We start from the raw sequence: 18,095 nt of genomic DNA, 5'->3' as shown, positions 1-18,095 counted from the left end.
AAGCTTAACAGTCCTGCAAAGAAATGTAACCTAACAGCATTGCCGTATCACAAGAATGAACGAGTGATCAAGAAGCTTTAAGAAAATAAAACTGTATAAAGAAAAAGAGGAATAGTGTTCTCGTTATAAAGATGTATTCATCCCAAATTTAAATGATGTTCTAGCAGCACCAAACGATAAGTTAAATCTTTCGAGTTCATGTTCCTTACTGTGAAAAATTCTTAAGAACATTGATTTTATATATAGGGCATATCAAAAGTCCGGTAACTCTTTCAATATTTTATTACACAAAAAACTACAAATGATAGCACTTTCAAACACACGTCAGTTTAAAGTCAAACTCTAAAAGTTTCAAACACTACCGCATAGTTGCTTATTTTACCGACAGTTGGCGTTACTTGGCGTTAGTTACAACAATGGCGAATACTGGCGCTGACCGAGCTTTCTGCCTGTTACAATTTCATACAAACAAGAGTGCTACCGATGTGCAACGAAAATTCTGGACCAAGTACGGAAAAGAAGCACGAAGTAGGAAGGTAATTTACCATTGGTATCGTAAATTTGAAACCACGAGTTGCTTGTGTCCGCAAAAGAGGAGTGGCCGTCCCAGGGTGAGTGAAGCGAACGTTGAGCGAGTCAGAGAAGCATTTGTAAGGAGCTCGAGGAAATCAGTCCACAGAGCGTCCCGTGAGCTTCAACTTCCTTCAATGACTGTGTGGAGGCTTTTGCATAAGAAGCTGGCTATGAAAACATACACACTGCAGCTTCTGCATATGCTAAATGAGGATGAAAAACGCAAGCGCTACGAGTTTTCTTGCCAGCTACAACAACAGGCAGCAGACGACGATGACTTATTCAGCCGCTTAATTTTCAGCGAAGAAGCGACATTCCATACGAGTGGGACAATTAACAAGCACAACTGTCGTGTTTGGGGTACACAGAAACCTCACAGAATCATTGAACATGAGCGTGATTCACCAAAGGTGAATGTTTTCTGCGCGTTGTCACAACGAAAACTGTACGGACCTTTCTTCTTCATTGAGGCTACTGTGACTGGACATTCATATCTGGACATGTTGGAGCAATGGTTGGTGCCTCAACTTAGACAAGATCTCGATGACGATTTCATCTTTCAGCAAGATGGGGCTCCGCCACATTTCCACAATGCAGTTCGTGCTTACCTGAATACGGAGATGTCTGATCGTTGGATAGGACGTGCTGGAGTAAGGGACAGATGTTTCATGACATGGCCACCAAGGTCACCCGATATGACTGCATGTGACGTTTTTCTATGGGGGTACTTAAAGGACCGTGTTTTTGTACCGCCTTTGCCACGTGATTTAGAGGAACTAAAAACCAGAATTCGAGAAGCTGCCGCCACGGTCACAGAGGATATGTTGAAAAGGGTATGGGAAGAGTTTGATTATCGTTTGGACATCTGCCGAGTCACTCGTGGTTCACACATTGAATCTCTGTAAGGTGTAAACAGAACTTTGAGAGTTTGACTTTAAACTGACGTGTGTTTGAAAGTGCTATCATTAGTAATTTTTGTGTAATAAAATATTGAAAGTGTTACCGGACTTTTGATATGCCCTGTATATATATAGAAAAAAAACTAAGTTGTAAGTGCATAATGGAAGCTGATTACCCACAGCTGTCTCCTAATTGATGGGGTGTACAATGGATCATTCATCCTTCAGTAGCTATGTTCGCCTTTACTAACAAAGCTACTTTTTTCTAAAAACAACCTCAGTCATAGCTGTGGTTCCCTGTTGATATTCCACAGCCTCCTCAGATCAATGACATCTGTTCTTAAATCACGTACTACGTCCTGCTGCATCTTATATTGACACCTAAAGATCTCAACACCGTAGATACCGTGATTCATCATGGTGCCATCTGTCGAGGGAACTATCAGATCCCTGTTCTGTCGTAGTCCGCTCTGAAAGCCCCTTCACTTCCCTGGATCTTATGCAGCTCCCCAGACAGATAACACTTGTAGGCGAATCACGGAATTACATGTGCTGAATCTCCTGGTCAACCTGAAATTATTGAAGATGATAGATGAAATTGAAATTACTGATGGCGAAAGTTCTCCTCCACCTCAAAAGGCTCAGGTATAGGCCTCAGCAGGAAACGTTAAGGCTACAATATTTAGCGGTACCTACTAAAGGAACTTTATTTGAACAGAGATCAGAAGATTGCTGGACAACACTATTCGACATTAATCACTCTCGTACTCAACTGAATAATAATAAAAAAAAAACAAAAAGAGATAATAACGTATGTATCGTGGAATTCTCTTCCATCAAAACAACGCTCCTGCCTTTAAGTCTCATTGCTATGAATGCAGTTAACATTGGTGGACTTGAAGTTATTGCACATTCTGACAGGGGCGATTTCTCAGGGCATGCTATGCTTGCTGCGCAAGCCCAATATTTTCGTAGAATGTGTATTTCTCAAAATGGGATTACGTACATTAAAATTTATTTTGATTTTTGTATAGGCGTAATACCATCCGCAGGTTGCACACCGCAAGTATCGCAACGCTTGCTCGTTTCTCGGAGCTACAGGAAAGACGTAGAAACAGCGAAAATATGATGCGCGCGCAAGTGCCTTCCTCCTTAGTCCGTCCTAGGCGCACGTGCTTCTGTTATGTGTTGTTTGAAGCTCTGGTCCGAGAGCTACACCAACGACTATTTAACGTTACACAGAGCAGTATTGACAGCGGGAATGTGCTGTGATTTGGGAGTGCAATGTAATTGTATGAGCGGAATGCATGTGTTAGCTGCTGCATGTATTATTAATTCTTAAACACTAATTTGAAGTATTGCAATGAGTTCGGAATTATGTTATTGAAACCTTATTATTAAATTCATTTTCCCGAAGGACTATTCAAGAGAAGACAGACATTATAGAGAATATGTGCGCTCGTTCAGTGCAGCTCAATACAACAATATGCATTGGGTGGCAGGGTCGAAAAAACTAAATAAACTGTTTTGTTGGCCATGTTTGTTATATCATATCGAACTTCTACATCTCATAAGCGAATATGATCCATGACTCATAATGATTTCATAATTATAAAATAAATTATTTATGTGGGTCTGATTATTTTTATTAATTATGAATTATTATGTCCTCCCATCTTCCCCTATGAATAAAAGAGCAAGCCTAACTTTCGTGACTAGCATTCGCCCCTGCATTCTGCATACTCCTCTGATGATGCTCATACTGACTTATTTGTTTTCGAAACTCAAAGCACATAAATGAAAATAATCCTGGGCTCAACATCCCATCGAGGGCCAATGCCGACCAGCTGGCCTCACTTTCACATGCCTCAGTAGATGTGAACTTTCATCCAACCAGTACGAGAGTATTGTGTGGTTAGCATAATGATCCACCCACCACTCACAGCTGGTTGTGGATCCGGAATCAGTACCTACTATAGCTCTCCAAATTCGTCGCAATATTAGATGGGTATTGGTCCCATACGCTGGGCGAAATTTCATGAGAAAATTTCTTCCTCCATAAGTGCTCATTCCGTAAATTGAGTTCAGGCATGACACCATAAACATTGAAGCTATGGCGTACGACGCTCAGAGAATGCTTAGAAGGAAAAGGTAAGGTAAGAGAAAGATGACTGTCATGATGGCTGTGTATGGTTTCTTTGCAAACCGAAGTACAACATTAAAAACAAGGTGTTAACACTACCGGAACATAGATGGGAAAAATGCCTTACAGTCCAAAGAAATTATGTTGAAAAATATATCCGGTATTTATAATTTCTTTGTAGACTATAGTGCAAAATTAAAAAAAAAATGTAACACTACTGGAACATAGGTGGGAGAAGTGCCTTATAGTCCAAGATAATTATGTTGAAAAATGTATCCGGTATTTATGATTTCTTTGCAAACCAAAGTGCAAATTAAAAAAAAATGTAATACTACTGCAACATAGATGGAAAAAGTGCCTTACAGTCCAAGATAATTACGTTGAAAAATATATTCGGTGTTTATGATTTCTTTGCAGACTATAGTGCAAAATTAAAAAAAGTGTAACACTACTGGAACATAGATGGTAGAAGTGCCTTACAGTCCAAGGAAATTATTTTGAGTAATATATTTTCTATTCTCATATTTTATCATGCAGCAAGCACGAAGTAACCAAACAGCAAATTTACTGCATACCTGTTTTTCCTCTTCCAGCTCGTCTTCCAAGTTATAGGAATCTGCACTCCCATCACTGTCAGAATCACTGTCCGAACTGTAATCTTCTGAAGATGACATATTCTTCAGTGTAATCTAAACTAAAAAAGAACAATTACATATTTGAAATATGATTGATTATGCTATAAAACAAAATGCATAATTCTCAAATAATTAAAACTCAGGCAAATCTCAAACACAAAATGAAAATACCAGTACTAGAATGTTTACATATACCGGATAAAATTCACTATCTTTGAAGCGAAACTCTAACCAGTTTTCGCAACTTTAACAGGTCTCTTGTGTCGATCAACCATAAAAAATAAAATAGTTATACTGATGGACTCAAAATCATCGATAGAAGCTCTGAATAATTACGACAAGAAGACAGAAACCATAGGAGAAATTTATAATCATGTATACAATAGTAACTTCATATTGTTATTATTAAATATCCGCGGAAAACAACCCTAATTCACCAAACGGTATGCTAGGGTTTTAGTTTTGTTATACAGTAAACTACTTATCTATACTACTTATTTTTACACAGATAATGGTGAAATATGTATCTAAAGTCTTTTAAAGATAAAGTTTAGCAAGTCTATAAATTGTCTGTAGCAACAAGGTTTCTTGATCACTTCACATAGTGGAGTTCTGTATTCGGTGTTGCAGTCCAGAAGATGTGTCTTTATTTGAAATCTCTTTGCTTCAATAATAGGACAGTCAAATAGAAGGTGTTTCACACTGTGAAGGTCTTCGCGGCAGGAGCATGTAGAGTCGATGTTTGCTGGAATGTTGAATCTGTCGAAATAAGTACCAAATTTCCCATGTCCAGAAAGAAACTGCGTTGTTACGAAAGTAGGTTTGAAGTGATGGCTTTTGAGTCTGTCGTGGATTGTTGGGAAGTAGGTGTCTCTTGTTAGTGATCCGGTTGTGCATGTCGTCCATCTAGTATTCCAGTGTTGATGAGTCTGTTGTATTTGTTTCTTGATATAGAAACTTCATAGGGCAGAGTAGTAATATAAAGTGGATTCCATCTCATTTTGAACTATATGGGAATGAGTAGATAATTTGGCGAAGAGGACATGAATATAATACAGAAACTACAACAACAAACAACTATAGAAGAAAGAGTTTTGGAATTAAAAGAGGACATTCAACCGGCAAGTCAACAAAATAAGAAAGTTCTACGTTAAGTAGAATCGAATCGAACAGAGTTTCTGTTCGCAATGTATTTAAATGGAAGATAGCAGAAAGTGGAGCATCGAATCGAATAGAATTCATGAGATACAAGTCTTCCGTACTAAGATGCCGTAGTCTACTGGTGTTCTTTCTACCAGACCTTTCATCCGCTACTGCGACAGTAGAGATGGGTAAAAAATAACACAACAGTTATTTTGGAACTGTTCCGGTCTCGGAACTGTTGCAAAAATGAACAGTAGGTCGGAACCTCCTGTTCCGAAATAACAGTGTTCCGACTCCGAGCTGCTCACTTGCCCAGCTGTTGCGGGCTCGCAGTACCGCGTTGCACAAGGTATGTTCCGACTCCGAGATAACAGTCGGAACGTCGGAGCTTGTTCCGATGAACCAACGACAGCAGCAGTTCCACTGTTCTCGTTGTTCTTTATGTTGTACTTGGAACTTCGTTGGATGAAGTTGGTATTTGAAACTCTCACGTGGTTGGAGGGGGGCGCATGGAAATTGAAATCCTTGCGGTGGCGCGAACTTTTAATATCAACATTTGTTAAGACTGGCCAATCATCTGTAATGTTATAGTAAGTATTTAATAATCTGTAATATTCATTCCCGCTTTATGGTTTATTTCACCATTAGTTGACTAATTCTGTTTTTATAAACATTCTACAAAGTCATAAAGTACGCATACTATTATTAATTCATTGATCAGCTGATTCTATACAAAGGTTAAAGTCGTAAATGGTAATGAGTGGTTTAGTTACAATGTCTGTATGTCGTTTGTTGAGGTTAAGTCTGACAAGCACAAGTTTTTGTGCTATCTTCTCTGTTATCAAAGAACGACAAAAATGTTGTAGCATTATTTGTTGGAAACTACCCATATAAGTACTGATTTGGAGAGCGATGTTTAATGCGAAGTTTAAATTACACTTTGGTAAAGATGCGATTCCAACATTTTACTAACCCACTGCGGGGTTTCCAGGTTTCAGTACTGCCAATATATATAATTTTTTATTTATGAAATTGTAATATTTATTATTATTATTATTATTATTATTATTATTATTATTATTATTATTATTATTATAACTGTGCATTAAGAAAAGTAAAAATAAAAATTAATGATTTTTTTTTTTTTTTTAGTTGGCTACCATATCTTTATAACTTTATGTACGAAAACAAAGTGTTGTATTCTGTCCTTGTAGTCAACAGCTGTGTAATTACTAACATTAAGCTTTTGCGTTCTGTCCGCATGCACAGCAATTTTCCAAAATCGATTCGAATGTGCATTGCAGTGCCATCTATAGATAAGAATGTGTACTATGTCATGCCTATGAGTGCTCCAGTGTGAGCTGCATGGTGTTATTTGTCTATGGTAAAGAGGGAGGGTACTGTACCGTTCGTTTGAACGACTCAACGACTCCGACTCATCACCACTGGTGACTGTTATTTCGGAACTGTTATTTGGAACATAGTATTTTTTCGGAACCGGAACCGTCGGAACTGTTCCGGGAAAAGAACAACTTCGCCCATCACTATGCGACAGACATCATCAGCAGTGTTGCCAACACATAAATTTTATTCCCGTCAGTCTAACACCTGAAAATCCGTCAGAATCCGTCAAAGTTAAATAATAATAATAATAATAATAATAAGACCATCTCATATCTATATACAAATAAAAAACAAATTTTAACACAACCTACTTACCAGTCTTGTTTAAAATAATAATTCGTCAACCTCTGACTTGATTACAAAGAAATGTGAAACAGGTAATTCCTTAGCATTGTACGGCACGGGCAGGGCTTGTTAAAAAAAATTAAAATCTCCAAAAAATAAAACAATAAAAAATGACAGCCGCTAAAAAGAAAGTCAAAAGCGATGTAAATCGTAATTTCCGCCAGAAAATACGTCACCCGTCAAAGCCATTCTTTTCCCGTCCGCTAAGTTGAAATTCCGTCAGTTTTGACGGAATTTCCGTCCAGTTGGCAACACTGATCATCAGTCGTGATTAAAGATTCTCAGCCGAATAATAACACGCATTTCTCATATTTATTATGCGTTTAATTTTCTCTCGAGTGTCATTTATATTTGTTATTGTTGATTCAAAGTAGGCCTACTTGAATTTTTCCACCTTTTCAAAGCATAAATTTGCAATGTTTATATTTCCATTTCGTAATATGTTCTGGTTGCGATATGCAATGCGTTCGTAGCTCGGCCGGACTGTTCCGCGCGGCCTTGGAGTGGGTGAAGATTGGCGCGCCTGCCAACGACCGGCAAGTCATGGGTACGGAACACTAACTACTCTACTAACGTTAGGCTTACCTGCATCACAACAGATGTTGAAAGTGATGACCTTCAACTCGAACACATTCCCTATATCTCCGAAAACAATTCTGGTTCACTCGCAAAAGTTCATGTTGACTGATTGCCAGTATTTCTCTCGTGATGTTGTCCTTCAATTCTTGTAACGTGTGCGGATTTGATGCATACACTTTATTCTTTAGCCATCCGCGGCGAAAATGCGACTCACGAGCACATTGTGGCTCGCACTGGCTCGCAGTGCTTTTCTCTCGCTTCCTACACCTACAACCCCCACTCTCTCACTCACTGGAGATAAACTCCGTTCCATTTGTATTTGTCTCCGACCTGCGAGTGGCGTATCGTCGCAATATCTCTCACGAAACCATGTACCTCTATAAAAAACGAAAGTTTCAAGTAGGATGGGAGGATGCATTCTTTTGCTTACAATATGATGAGAATATTAAATGTATGATTTGTTCACAAATATTACTAGGAAAACGGTTGTATAACATAAAACGGCATTATAAGTTACTACATGTTACTGATGAAACATTAAAAGGTTGTGTTGTTATTATTATTATTATTATTATTATTATTATTATTATTATTATTATTATTATTATCATCATCTCTGTACATCGATTCTTTTACAGCAGATGTACGAATAATGCGGTTAGATCTTCAATTTAAACTCACAGATTTACAATGTGACGTTAAATGAAAGCTAGATGTAAGGACTTGACAGATATTGAACTTTTCAAATCTTTGGAAAAAAATAAATATTTGAAGCTTCGTTCTTTCGCTTGCTCTGTTGAAGCCATGTTCGCTGTAACTTACGTTTGTGAAAAATTATTTTCAACAATGAAAATAGTAAAAATCAAATTTAGATCACGACTGACAGACAAATACCTTCGTGATCAACTACGATTGGCAGTAAGTGACATAATTCCTGATTTTGAAACTTTGTCGCAGAGACATTCTGAAGACAGTTAATTTTAGGTTGTGATAATGTGTCCTATGTTTTCTTGTTCATTTCTTTCTTCGTTACACGTCCTAAACAACTTCCCCTTCGGTTGTCCGCCTCCCTCCATAGGTGCTATGCACGTTGCAGCTTACACAGTGGCTCGTCGCACCATGGCCTTTTCGCCACGGCTGTGTTACGCAATTCATGCATAGAATTCTCAGCGGTGTGCGCTGTAGCTGAATCCTGCTGAAACCAGCCACTCAATCGTTCATTTCTTGTTAGTTGCGGAAAAAAAAATTAAAATTTAAGTTACATAAATGTGTGAATCAACTGTTGTGTCGAAAAATATGGGACCGATAATTCTACTCGCACTCACTGCACACCAAACCTCAACCTTTGCTGCATGGTGAGGAACTTCATGAATAATATGGGGATTTTCGGTAGCCCAGTATCTGTTGTTCTGAGTAGAAACGTGGCCGTGAAGATGAAGCCACGCTTCATCCGTCAAGAACGTTAAAAGTGAGTCCACGTCGCCATTATGAACGGACTGCACAAACCAATTGCAATAATTAATCCTACTTACAGGATCTTGTGGTTGTAAAGCATGAACTGCAGTTACCCTGTACGGCTTAAGTTTCAGAAGTTCCGTTGCCACAAAAGCTGCCGTCTTGGAAATGTTAACCTCTTGTGCTAAACGTCGCAGTGATTTGCGGGGTGAGTGCTCTAACCGGGCCCTACTTCATCAAGCTTCTCTTCTGTCAGTACACAGCGTTGTTGAACACGTTTCTTGTTCAAGAAAAATCCTGTACGTCTGACTTTATTGACAAGGTCATGAATAGTTGACCTGCTAGAAATTCGAACACCTGCAAACCGATGTTCAAATTCTCTTCGACACCTTCTTGCAGAAGAGTATTTCACATATGCATCATAGAGAAAAATAAGTTGTTCTAAAGTGTACTCAACCATTATTAATAGACACTTTATCACCACGAGACAACACAATTTTACTCACAACACGCGCACAGACGTCTTTCCCTCACGGCAGATCCAACTCGACTGACTGGCGCGTCAGCGGTAGCTACAGCGCTACTCTGGCGGCAGACGCGCCAATCTTCACCCAGTCCAAGGCCGCCGCGGAACGGTCCGGCCGAGCTACGAACGCACTGTATATCCATAGGCCTATACTTTGTTTTTTTTTTTTCGAGATTTACTTCCAAACCTATTTCCTTACTTGCTTCAAGTAAAATTCCCGTGTTTTCCCTAATCGTTCTTGGATTTTCTTCTAAAATATTCATGTCATCCCCATAGACAAGCAGCTGATGTAATCCGTTCAATACGAAACCCTCTCTGTTTTCCTAGACTTTCCTAATGGCATATTCTAGACTCTAGAGTAAAGTTAAACAGTAAAAATGATAGGCTATTGATAGTGCATATCCTTGCTTTAGCCAGCAGTGAATAATAATAATATTAATAATAATAATAATAATAATAATAGTAATAATAATTGTAGTAATAATAATGGTAGTAATAATAATAATGGTGATAATAATTGTAGTAATAATAATGGTAATAATAATAATGGTAATAATAATTGTAGTAATAATAATGGTAATAATAATAATAATGGTGATAATAATTGTAGTAATAATAATGGTAATAATAATAATGGTGATAATAATTGTAGTAATAATAATGGTGATAATAATAATGGTGATAATAATTGTAGTAATAATAATGGTAATAATAATAATGGTGATAATAATTGTAGTAATAATAATGGTAATAATAATAATGGTGATAATAATTGTAGTAATAATAATGGTAATAATAATAATGGTGATAATAATTGTAGTAATAATAATGGTAATAATAATAATGGTGATAATAATTGTAGTAATAATAATGGTGATAATAATTGTAGTAATAATAATGGTAATAATAATAATGGTGATAATAATTGTAGTAATAATAATGGTAATAATAATAATGGTAATAATAATTGTAGTAATAATAATGGTAATAATAATAATAATATTAATAATAATGGTAAATAATAATAATAATAATAATAATAATAATGGTAATAATAATTGTAGTAATAATAATAATACTTACTTGCTTACTTGCTTACTTACTTACTTACTTACTTACTTACTTACTTACTTACTTACTTACTTACTTACTTACTTACTTACTGGCTTTTAAGGAACCCGGAGGTTCATTGCCGCCCTCACATAAGCCCGCCATAGGTCCCTATCCTGCGCAAGATCAATCCATTCTCTATCATCATATCCCACCTCCCTCAAATCCATTTTAATATTATCTTCCCATCTACGTCTCGGCCTCCCCAAAGGTCTTTTTCCCTCCGGCCTCCCAACTAACACTCTATATGCATTTATGGATTCGCCCATACGTGCTACATGCCCTGCCCAACTCAAACGTCTGGATTTAATGTTCCTAATTCCGTCAGGTGAAGAATACAATGCGTGCAGTTCTGCGTTGTGTAACTTTCTCCATTCTCCTGTAACTTCATCCCTCTTAGCCCCAAATATTTTTCTAAGCACCTTATTCTCAAACACCTTTAACCTATGCTCCTCTCTCAAAGTGAGAGTCCAAGTTTCACAGCCATAAAGAACAACCGGTAATATAACTGCTTTATAAATTCTAACTTTCAGATTTTTGACAGCAGACTGGATGATAAAAGCTTTTCAACCGAATAATAACAGGCATTTCCCATAATAATAATAATAATAATAATAATAATAATAATAATAATAATAATTTATGATGACCATGATGATGATTATGTCTGAAAGTAGAAGATATAGTTCACTTTCAGCAATTAATATGAATTAGAGGAAACAAAACCCGAAGGAAAAACATCGAACTGAAAAACTATCAACTTGCCAAAGTAAAACAAGTAGTTGAAGAATGTAGTTCGAAACCAAACTTTTTAATTGAACAAATTCAGGCTTTCGGGGTAAAAGTAGTCAATTGCTTTAAATCACTGATAATCTGAATTTGTATTGTATTCATTTGCATTCCATTGTATTCGTATATCGCTTCACAATTAGAAAAATGTAATAGTACTACAAAGTCTTAATTATAATCACAGTCTAGTCTAAATATGGGCTATACAAAAGGATTTTACAATGTAGTAGCACAATCTAGTATATACAGTCACGAAAATCAATACGTAGTAAATATGCATCCATAGATAATTGCTCACCACTAGGATCGCTACTATAGCCCCATTACAGACAATGCGAAATACTACCGCACAGTCTGTTGTTCCTAGCTCCCTCAAAACTCAACCTTCATGACTATATACTAGACTGTGGTAGTAGTACAGCACAAAGAGTTAGTATCGATTCTTAATACAAGACAGAAATATTCATGCAACGTTATTGAATGTCATAAATTCACCTACAGAATAGAAGGCGTGAGAAATTAGGTACTTCTTTAATTTGGCCCTAAATAATCTTATGTTTTGAGTTTGATTTTTTATATCGATAGGGAGGCTATTAAAAAAAATTACTGCCATATAACGCACTCCTTTTTGATAGCACGATAGACTTGCCGATGGAGTATGAAAGTCTTTTTTTTTTTTTTTGACGTGTATTTATGCTATGAACTGTTGGATTAGTTACAAAGTTTTCACGATTACATACGAGGAAGTTTATTAATGCAAAAGTATACTGGCAAGCCATGAGCATTATTTGTAGTTTTTTTAATGGCCCTGCACGATTCCCTAGATTTGGCACCTAGTATTAATCTATTTACTCTTTTTTGTAGTATGAATATATTGTAATATCTGTAGAATTTCCCGAGAATATTATTCTCAAACTCATTACGAAGTGGAAGTATGCAAAATGTATAATTTTTTTAAAGTATTGATATGTACTAGCATCTATCTCTTGCATAGATCTAATAGCAAAACATGCTGAATTTAGTTTGAGGGTAATTTTGCTTTTATATGATTTTTTTTAAATTTGGTTGTTGTTGTTTCTAATAGGGATCTATTGTTAATTATTGCGCTAGAAATTTGAGAGGTTAAATTTGGACAGGATTTAAATTGAATTATGTTAGTTTTGTTACAGTTTAATACTAATTTATTGGTTACAAACCAATCACATATTTTGAGGAGAATTGTCTCTGTTGAAGATTGGAATGTGTTGGAGCTATTGGCTGTAATTATTATATTTGTGTCATCTGCAAATAATATGGGGCGACCTATATCCATCGACAGAATCAGTCTTGCGTTGAGATAGTTACATTACGACTTTAGTTTGTTCCATTGCGTGTGAATACGTGTCTTGCATCGCACGGCATTAATATTTAATTCGTAACATATGTTACGCGTTTAATTAGCATCTAATTTTACCCTTGCTACGTTCAGCGATGTCGTCCTAGTTGGCGAATGTATAGCGCTGGCCTTCTATGCCCAAGGTTGCGGGTTCGATCCCGGGCCAGGTCGATGGCATTTAAGTGTGCTTAAATGCGACAGGCCCATGTCAGTAGATTTACTGGCATGTAAAAGAACTGCGGGATAAAATTCCGGCACATCCGGCGACGCTGATATAACCTCTGCAGTTGCGAGCGTCGTTAAATAAAACATAACATTTAACATTCCACAGCGATGTTCTCATTTGTTCATCTTCTTGGAAGCAGTGTTGCCAACTGGACGGAAATTCCGTCAAAACTGACGGATTTTCAACGTAGCGGACGGGAAAAAAATGGCTTTGACGGGTGACGGATTTTCTGGCGGAAATTACGATTTACATCGTCTTTTGACATTTTTAGCTGCTGTCATTTTTAATTATTTAATTTTTGGGAGATTTTACGTTTTATTTGAACAGCCCTACCTGTTCCGTACTATGTTCAAGAATCCCCTGTTTCAGATTTCCTCGTAATCAAGTTAGATGTTGACGAATTATTATTTTAATTAAACTTATTATTGGTAAGTAAGTTGTGTTAAAATTTGCTTTATATATTTATTTATTGCGTCTTATTTTTTTTAAATTTTGACGGATTCTGACGGATTTCCAGGTGTTATACTGACGGGGATACAATTTATGTGTTGGCAACACTGCTTGGAAGAGACATTACTGTCGGTGACTCAGGAGAAGACGAGAGCGGACTGAGGAGGAAGGGATGTGAACAGATAACGTACGACAACACGTGCAATATTTGTACTGCAGTAAGCGGAAACATTAGGTCTCCTTCTGTTCAACTCAGCTTTAATTTCCATACGCATTGTTACTCATGTTTCCTGCACGAGTAATAACCTGGCTACTGGGATGCTTATCTGAGCGATGTTTATAATAATCAGCAGCGATAGTCAAGAAGGTCACATTCTTTCTGCTCGTCTTCTCCTGAGTAAAGCCTCGTTCACATTTTTCAAGTAACTTGAATTCAAGTCACGTGAATTCAAGTCGCCATTCAGACATATTCAAGTTATTTTGTTTTCAAGTAGGATAAAATGGCGTCCATGGATGTTGTGCAATTAGGAATTTCTGTAGTAGCAAGCCTCCATGAAGAAATGGAAAACGCGTTGTTCAGTATGGGTTAGGAATTAGATTAATAAGAGAAATACACGGCCACTGACTATTACAAATAGAATAAGTGAAATCTTCAAGCAGATTTGATAATTCTTATCGCAAATGTAATAGAATATTAGCAAGTCTGATTTACCATAATTGAAAATGATTATCTTGAAGCTGTTACAGTTCCCCCACAAAAATCTATCAACCACATTGAACCATGCCAGTTTCGGCGATAAATGTCATCCCTTCAAGCAACCCTCTTCTCTTCTTAATCCCTATTATCTTCCTCACTTCTTTTATATCTACAGTTTAATAGTTTTGTATTATTTTTCATAGACTATCTCATCTGTGTCCACATTAAAATCTCTGCTGTTCAGTTCTTCAATGAACTCTTCCTTTCTTGGCAGCTTCCTTTGCATTTCTATTACGAAACTTTGCAGTTTCTATAATCCGCAGGCCTTCGTGAATTTTATACAACTTCAGAAACTCAAATATTTGGTCATTATTTCACTTACTGCTGTTTGCTATTATTTTTACGTTCCTAGTAGAACTGGAAAACAATCAGCTGTTAATTTAAATTCCCGCTCTTTTCTCCTTGAATTCAAGCTATCAAGTGACGTTCACACTTTTCAAGTCAAGTGAAAAGTAGAAAGGGATCCAACTTCACTTGAAACTTGAATTCAAGCCGTTAATTGATTTCAAGTCAACTTGAAACATAGTTCACACTTTTCAAGTTCGTCTTTCAAGTTACTTGAAAAGTGTGAACGAGGCTTTAGTGTGCCCCATACACACGTCAAAACAGACAGCAACGCCACCATTTCTTTTCGGTAATCGTTTCTTTATATAGGGGAGATTGTTGTACCTTTAAACACTTTTCACATTTTATTTTTTTAATTTTGGGAAATGAAATTTTTTAAATGAAAAAATGCTTGAAATAATTATTGAAGATTCCTTTACAACTTTCTGTATGTATTTTCCTGTTTTACAGATCTATTAAGGATGGAAAAAATAAAATGAAGAGATATGTAGTGTGTTCAAAGGTACAACAGTATCATGTACCTTGGAACATACCCTCTTGTAAGTTGGAACACATGGAATATAGATGGGAATATAGCTGTAAAAACTGACAATCATATTTAAAATGTATTTTCAATCATAAACCAGAGGAGGCTTCTCTGATTGAGATTTTATTTCGTGGAGAAGCAATAACTGCTTCTACAGCTTTCTTCAAGACATCCGAATCAATTGGGGACCTCTTTAATTCCAGACTTACTTCGTGACATGATCTTAAAATAAAAGAAAAACAAAAACCGATAGTATCGTGTAATTTGGAACATGTTCCATGGTACAAGATTTTTGTGTTCAAAGGTACAAGAGGGTGCACGTTTAAACAAATATGGCTCCGAAAACTAAGAGAGTCAAATAAATCATGGAAATTAAAATATGTTATTACTCACCAGATGATAGGGAACACACCGTATTTGAAAGATATTAACAAATACAATCTGGTTTTGTGTAAGAAAACATATATCAAGAACGAAATGTTTACTTTTGGTACTAAAAAACTTCTTTTGTCCACGGAACTCACACTTTGCAGTAAATCAAACTGAAACTACGACCAGAGCTACTTAGCGGCTTTCTCTACAATCTACTTCAGTTTGAGTCCTCTAGGTAGCAGCAAAAATTAAAAAACACTGTGCTAAAGGTACAATAGTCTCCCATATATATATATAGTGCTGCCTTCGGTTCCGTTGTATGGGGGAATTAAGCTAAAGATAGATAAGAGACCCAATAATTTCTAAACTAAGAAAGTTTACGTAATATTTTTATGTTTTTATTTTAGTAGGTTATTTTACGACGCTTTATCAACATCATAGGTTATCTGAATGAGATGGTGATAATGCCGGTGAAATGAGTCCGGGATCCAGCACCGATAGTTACCCAGCATTTTGCTCATAATAGGTTGAGGGAAAACCCCGGAAAAACCTCAACCAGGTAACTTGCCCCGACCGCGAATGGAACCCGGGCCACCTGGTTTCGCGGCCAGACGCACAAACCGTTACTCCACAGGTGTGGACTTTACGTAATACTTACTTATTGTTTTTTAAAGAACCCGGAGGTTCATTGCCACCCTCATGTAAGCCCGCCATTGGTCCCTATCCTGAGCAAGATTAATCCAGTCTCTATCATCATATCCCACTTCCCTCAAATCCATTTTAATATTATCTTCCCAGCTACGTCTCGGCCTCCCCAAAGGTCTTTTTCCCTCCGGCCTCCCAACTAACACTCTATATGCATTTCTGGATTCGCCCATACGTGCTAAATGTCCTGCCCATCTCACACGTCTGGATTTAATATTCCTACTTATGTCAGGTGAAGAATACAATGCGTGCAGCTCTGCGTTGTGTAACTTTCTCCATTCTCCTGTAACTTCGTCCCTCTTAGCCCCAAATATTTTCCTAAGAACCTTATTCTCAAACACCCTTAATCTCTGTTCCTCTCTCAAAGTGAGAGTCCAAGTTTCACAACCATACAGAACAAGCGGTAATATAACTGTTTTATAAATTCTAAGTTTCAGATTTTTTGACAGAAGACTAGATGATAAAAACTTCTCAACAGAATAATAACACGGATTTCCCATATTTATTCTGCGTTTAATTTCCTCCCGAGTGTCATTTATATTTGTTACTGTTGCTCCAAGATATTTCAATTTTTCCACCTCTTCGAAAGATAAATCTCCAATTTTTATAGTTCCATTTCGTACAATATTCTGGTCACGAGACATAATCATATAGCCTACTTATGGCCGGTTTCACCAACCTTCGTCATCATTATAACATCTCGTTAAATAATTTAATGACACGTTAGTCAGTTTTTGTGTTTCACCAAGTATCATTATTGCTAACGCATCTTTAAATTCATCGTTAATTTATTAGGACCTATTCGTCGCGTTAAAACAGTAACGATGTGTTAAGAAGTCAACAACATGGCGGACGTAATTATTCGATGATGAAGTTCTTTATTTAGAACTTCAACATAACGACGAACTTATATGTTGTAATAACACTCGGAATAATCATTTTGAAGATTTAAGTGATAAAGAATTCCACGAAAGCTACACATTAAGGAAATAAATAGTAAGAATGATTCTAGAAAAAAACTGAATACCGGTATACTGTATAGGTTAGAATACGACAGATAGAAATCACCCACTTAACGCCTCTTCAACAGATTCTTCTCGTTTTAAAATAATGTTGCGGGAAGTTTTGAAATAGTAATTGATGATATGAACGGGGTATCAAAAGCTGTATTGTCTAGATATGTGAATAAATTATCAGACGTACTACCAACATTACAATAGTCATTATTTCTATAGGCCTAATAAGCTTATAGCTAAATTTTATGTTGTCATAGACAACATAGATTGTGTACATGTTCCAATCGTATATCCTAGCAGTAATATAGCCAAAAGATTCTGCAATAGAAGATCCTATTTTTCCTTCAATATTCAAACAATTTCATAGGCCTATGTAACGCTCCGCATAGAAAAATTGTGGCTAAACTAGCGCTGAGGTAGTTTCCTTCGTACTCTGCTTATACACCTTGCACATACGAATCTGTGACAGGTTATGTTTGATTAGTTTAATTTTTTGTTATGACTTGCATATACGATCAACTGCATTACCACAAAAAAATCCACTTTTACCTCAGAACTACCTCAGCGCTAGTTTATTGAAATTGTAATAGGTTAGAATACGACAGATAGGAATCACCCACTTAACGCCTCTCCAACAGATTCTTCTCGGTTTAAGATAATGTTACGGTCTACACGGATAGCACAACATTCCAAAGGAGGATGCCTTTTAAATGAAAAGGGTG

The 18,095-nt window shown here is 36.6% G+C and overlaps 1 protein-coding gene across 2 annotated transcripts in view; it reads right to left on the bottom strand.

Moving 5' to 3' along the window:
- The window catches only part of LOC138703824 (probable ATP-dependent RNA helicase DDX60), a 46,083-nt gene that overhangs the window by 26,762 nt on the left and 1,226 nt on the right, over window positions 1-18,095 (bottom strand). The window contains exons 1-2 of one of the 2 annotated variants that reach the window (XM_069832032.1): window positions 7,728-7,945; window positions 4,191-4,309 (exon numbers count right to left, since the gene is read on the bottom strand). In XM_069832032.1, coding sequence (XP_069688133.1) covers window positions 4,191-4,289 — 99 coding nt within the window. In that variant the 5' untranslated portion in view covers window positions 4,290-4,309; window positions 7,728-7,945. Of the gene's footprint in view, window positions 1-4,190; window positions 4,310-7,727; window positions 7,946-18,095 lie in introns of those variants that run through there. The other variant, XM_069832031.1, reaches the window with a different exon arrangement.

This window comes from Periplaneta americana, chromosome 7 (genome assembly GCF_040183065.1).
Source record: "Periplaneta americana isolate PAMFEO1 chromosome 7, P.americana_PAMFEO1_priV1, whole genome shotgun sequence".
NCBI classification, from domain to species: domain Eukaryota; kingdom Metazoa; phylum Arthropoda; class Insecta; order Blattodea; family Blattidae; genus Periplaneta; species Periplaneta americana.
The sequence above is the reverse complement of the archived record's forward strand: the minus strand, read 5'-3'. Positions and strand labels throughout refer to the sequence as shown.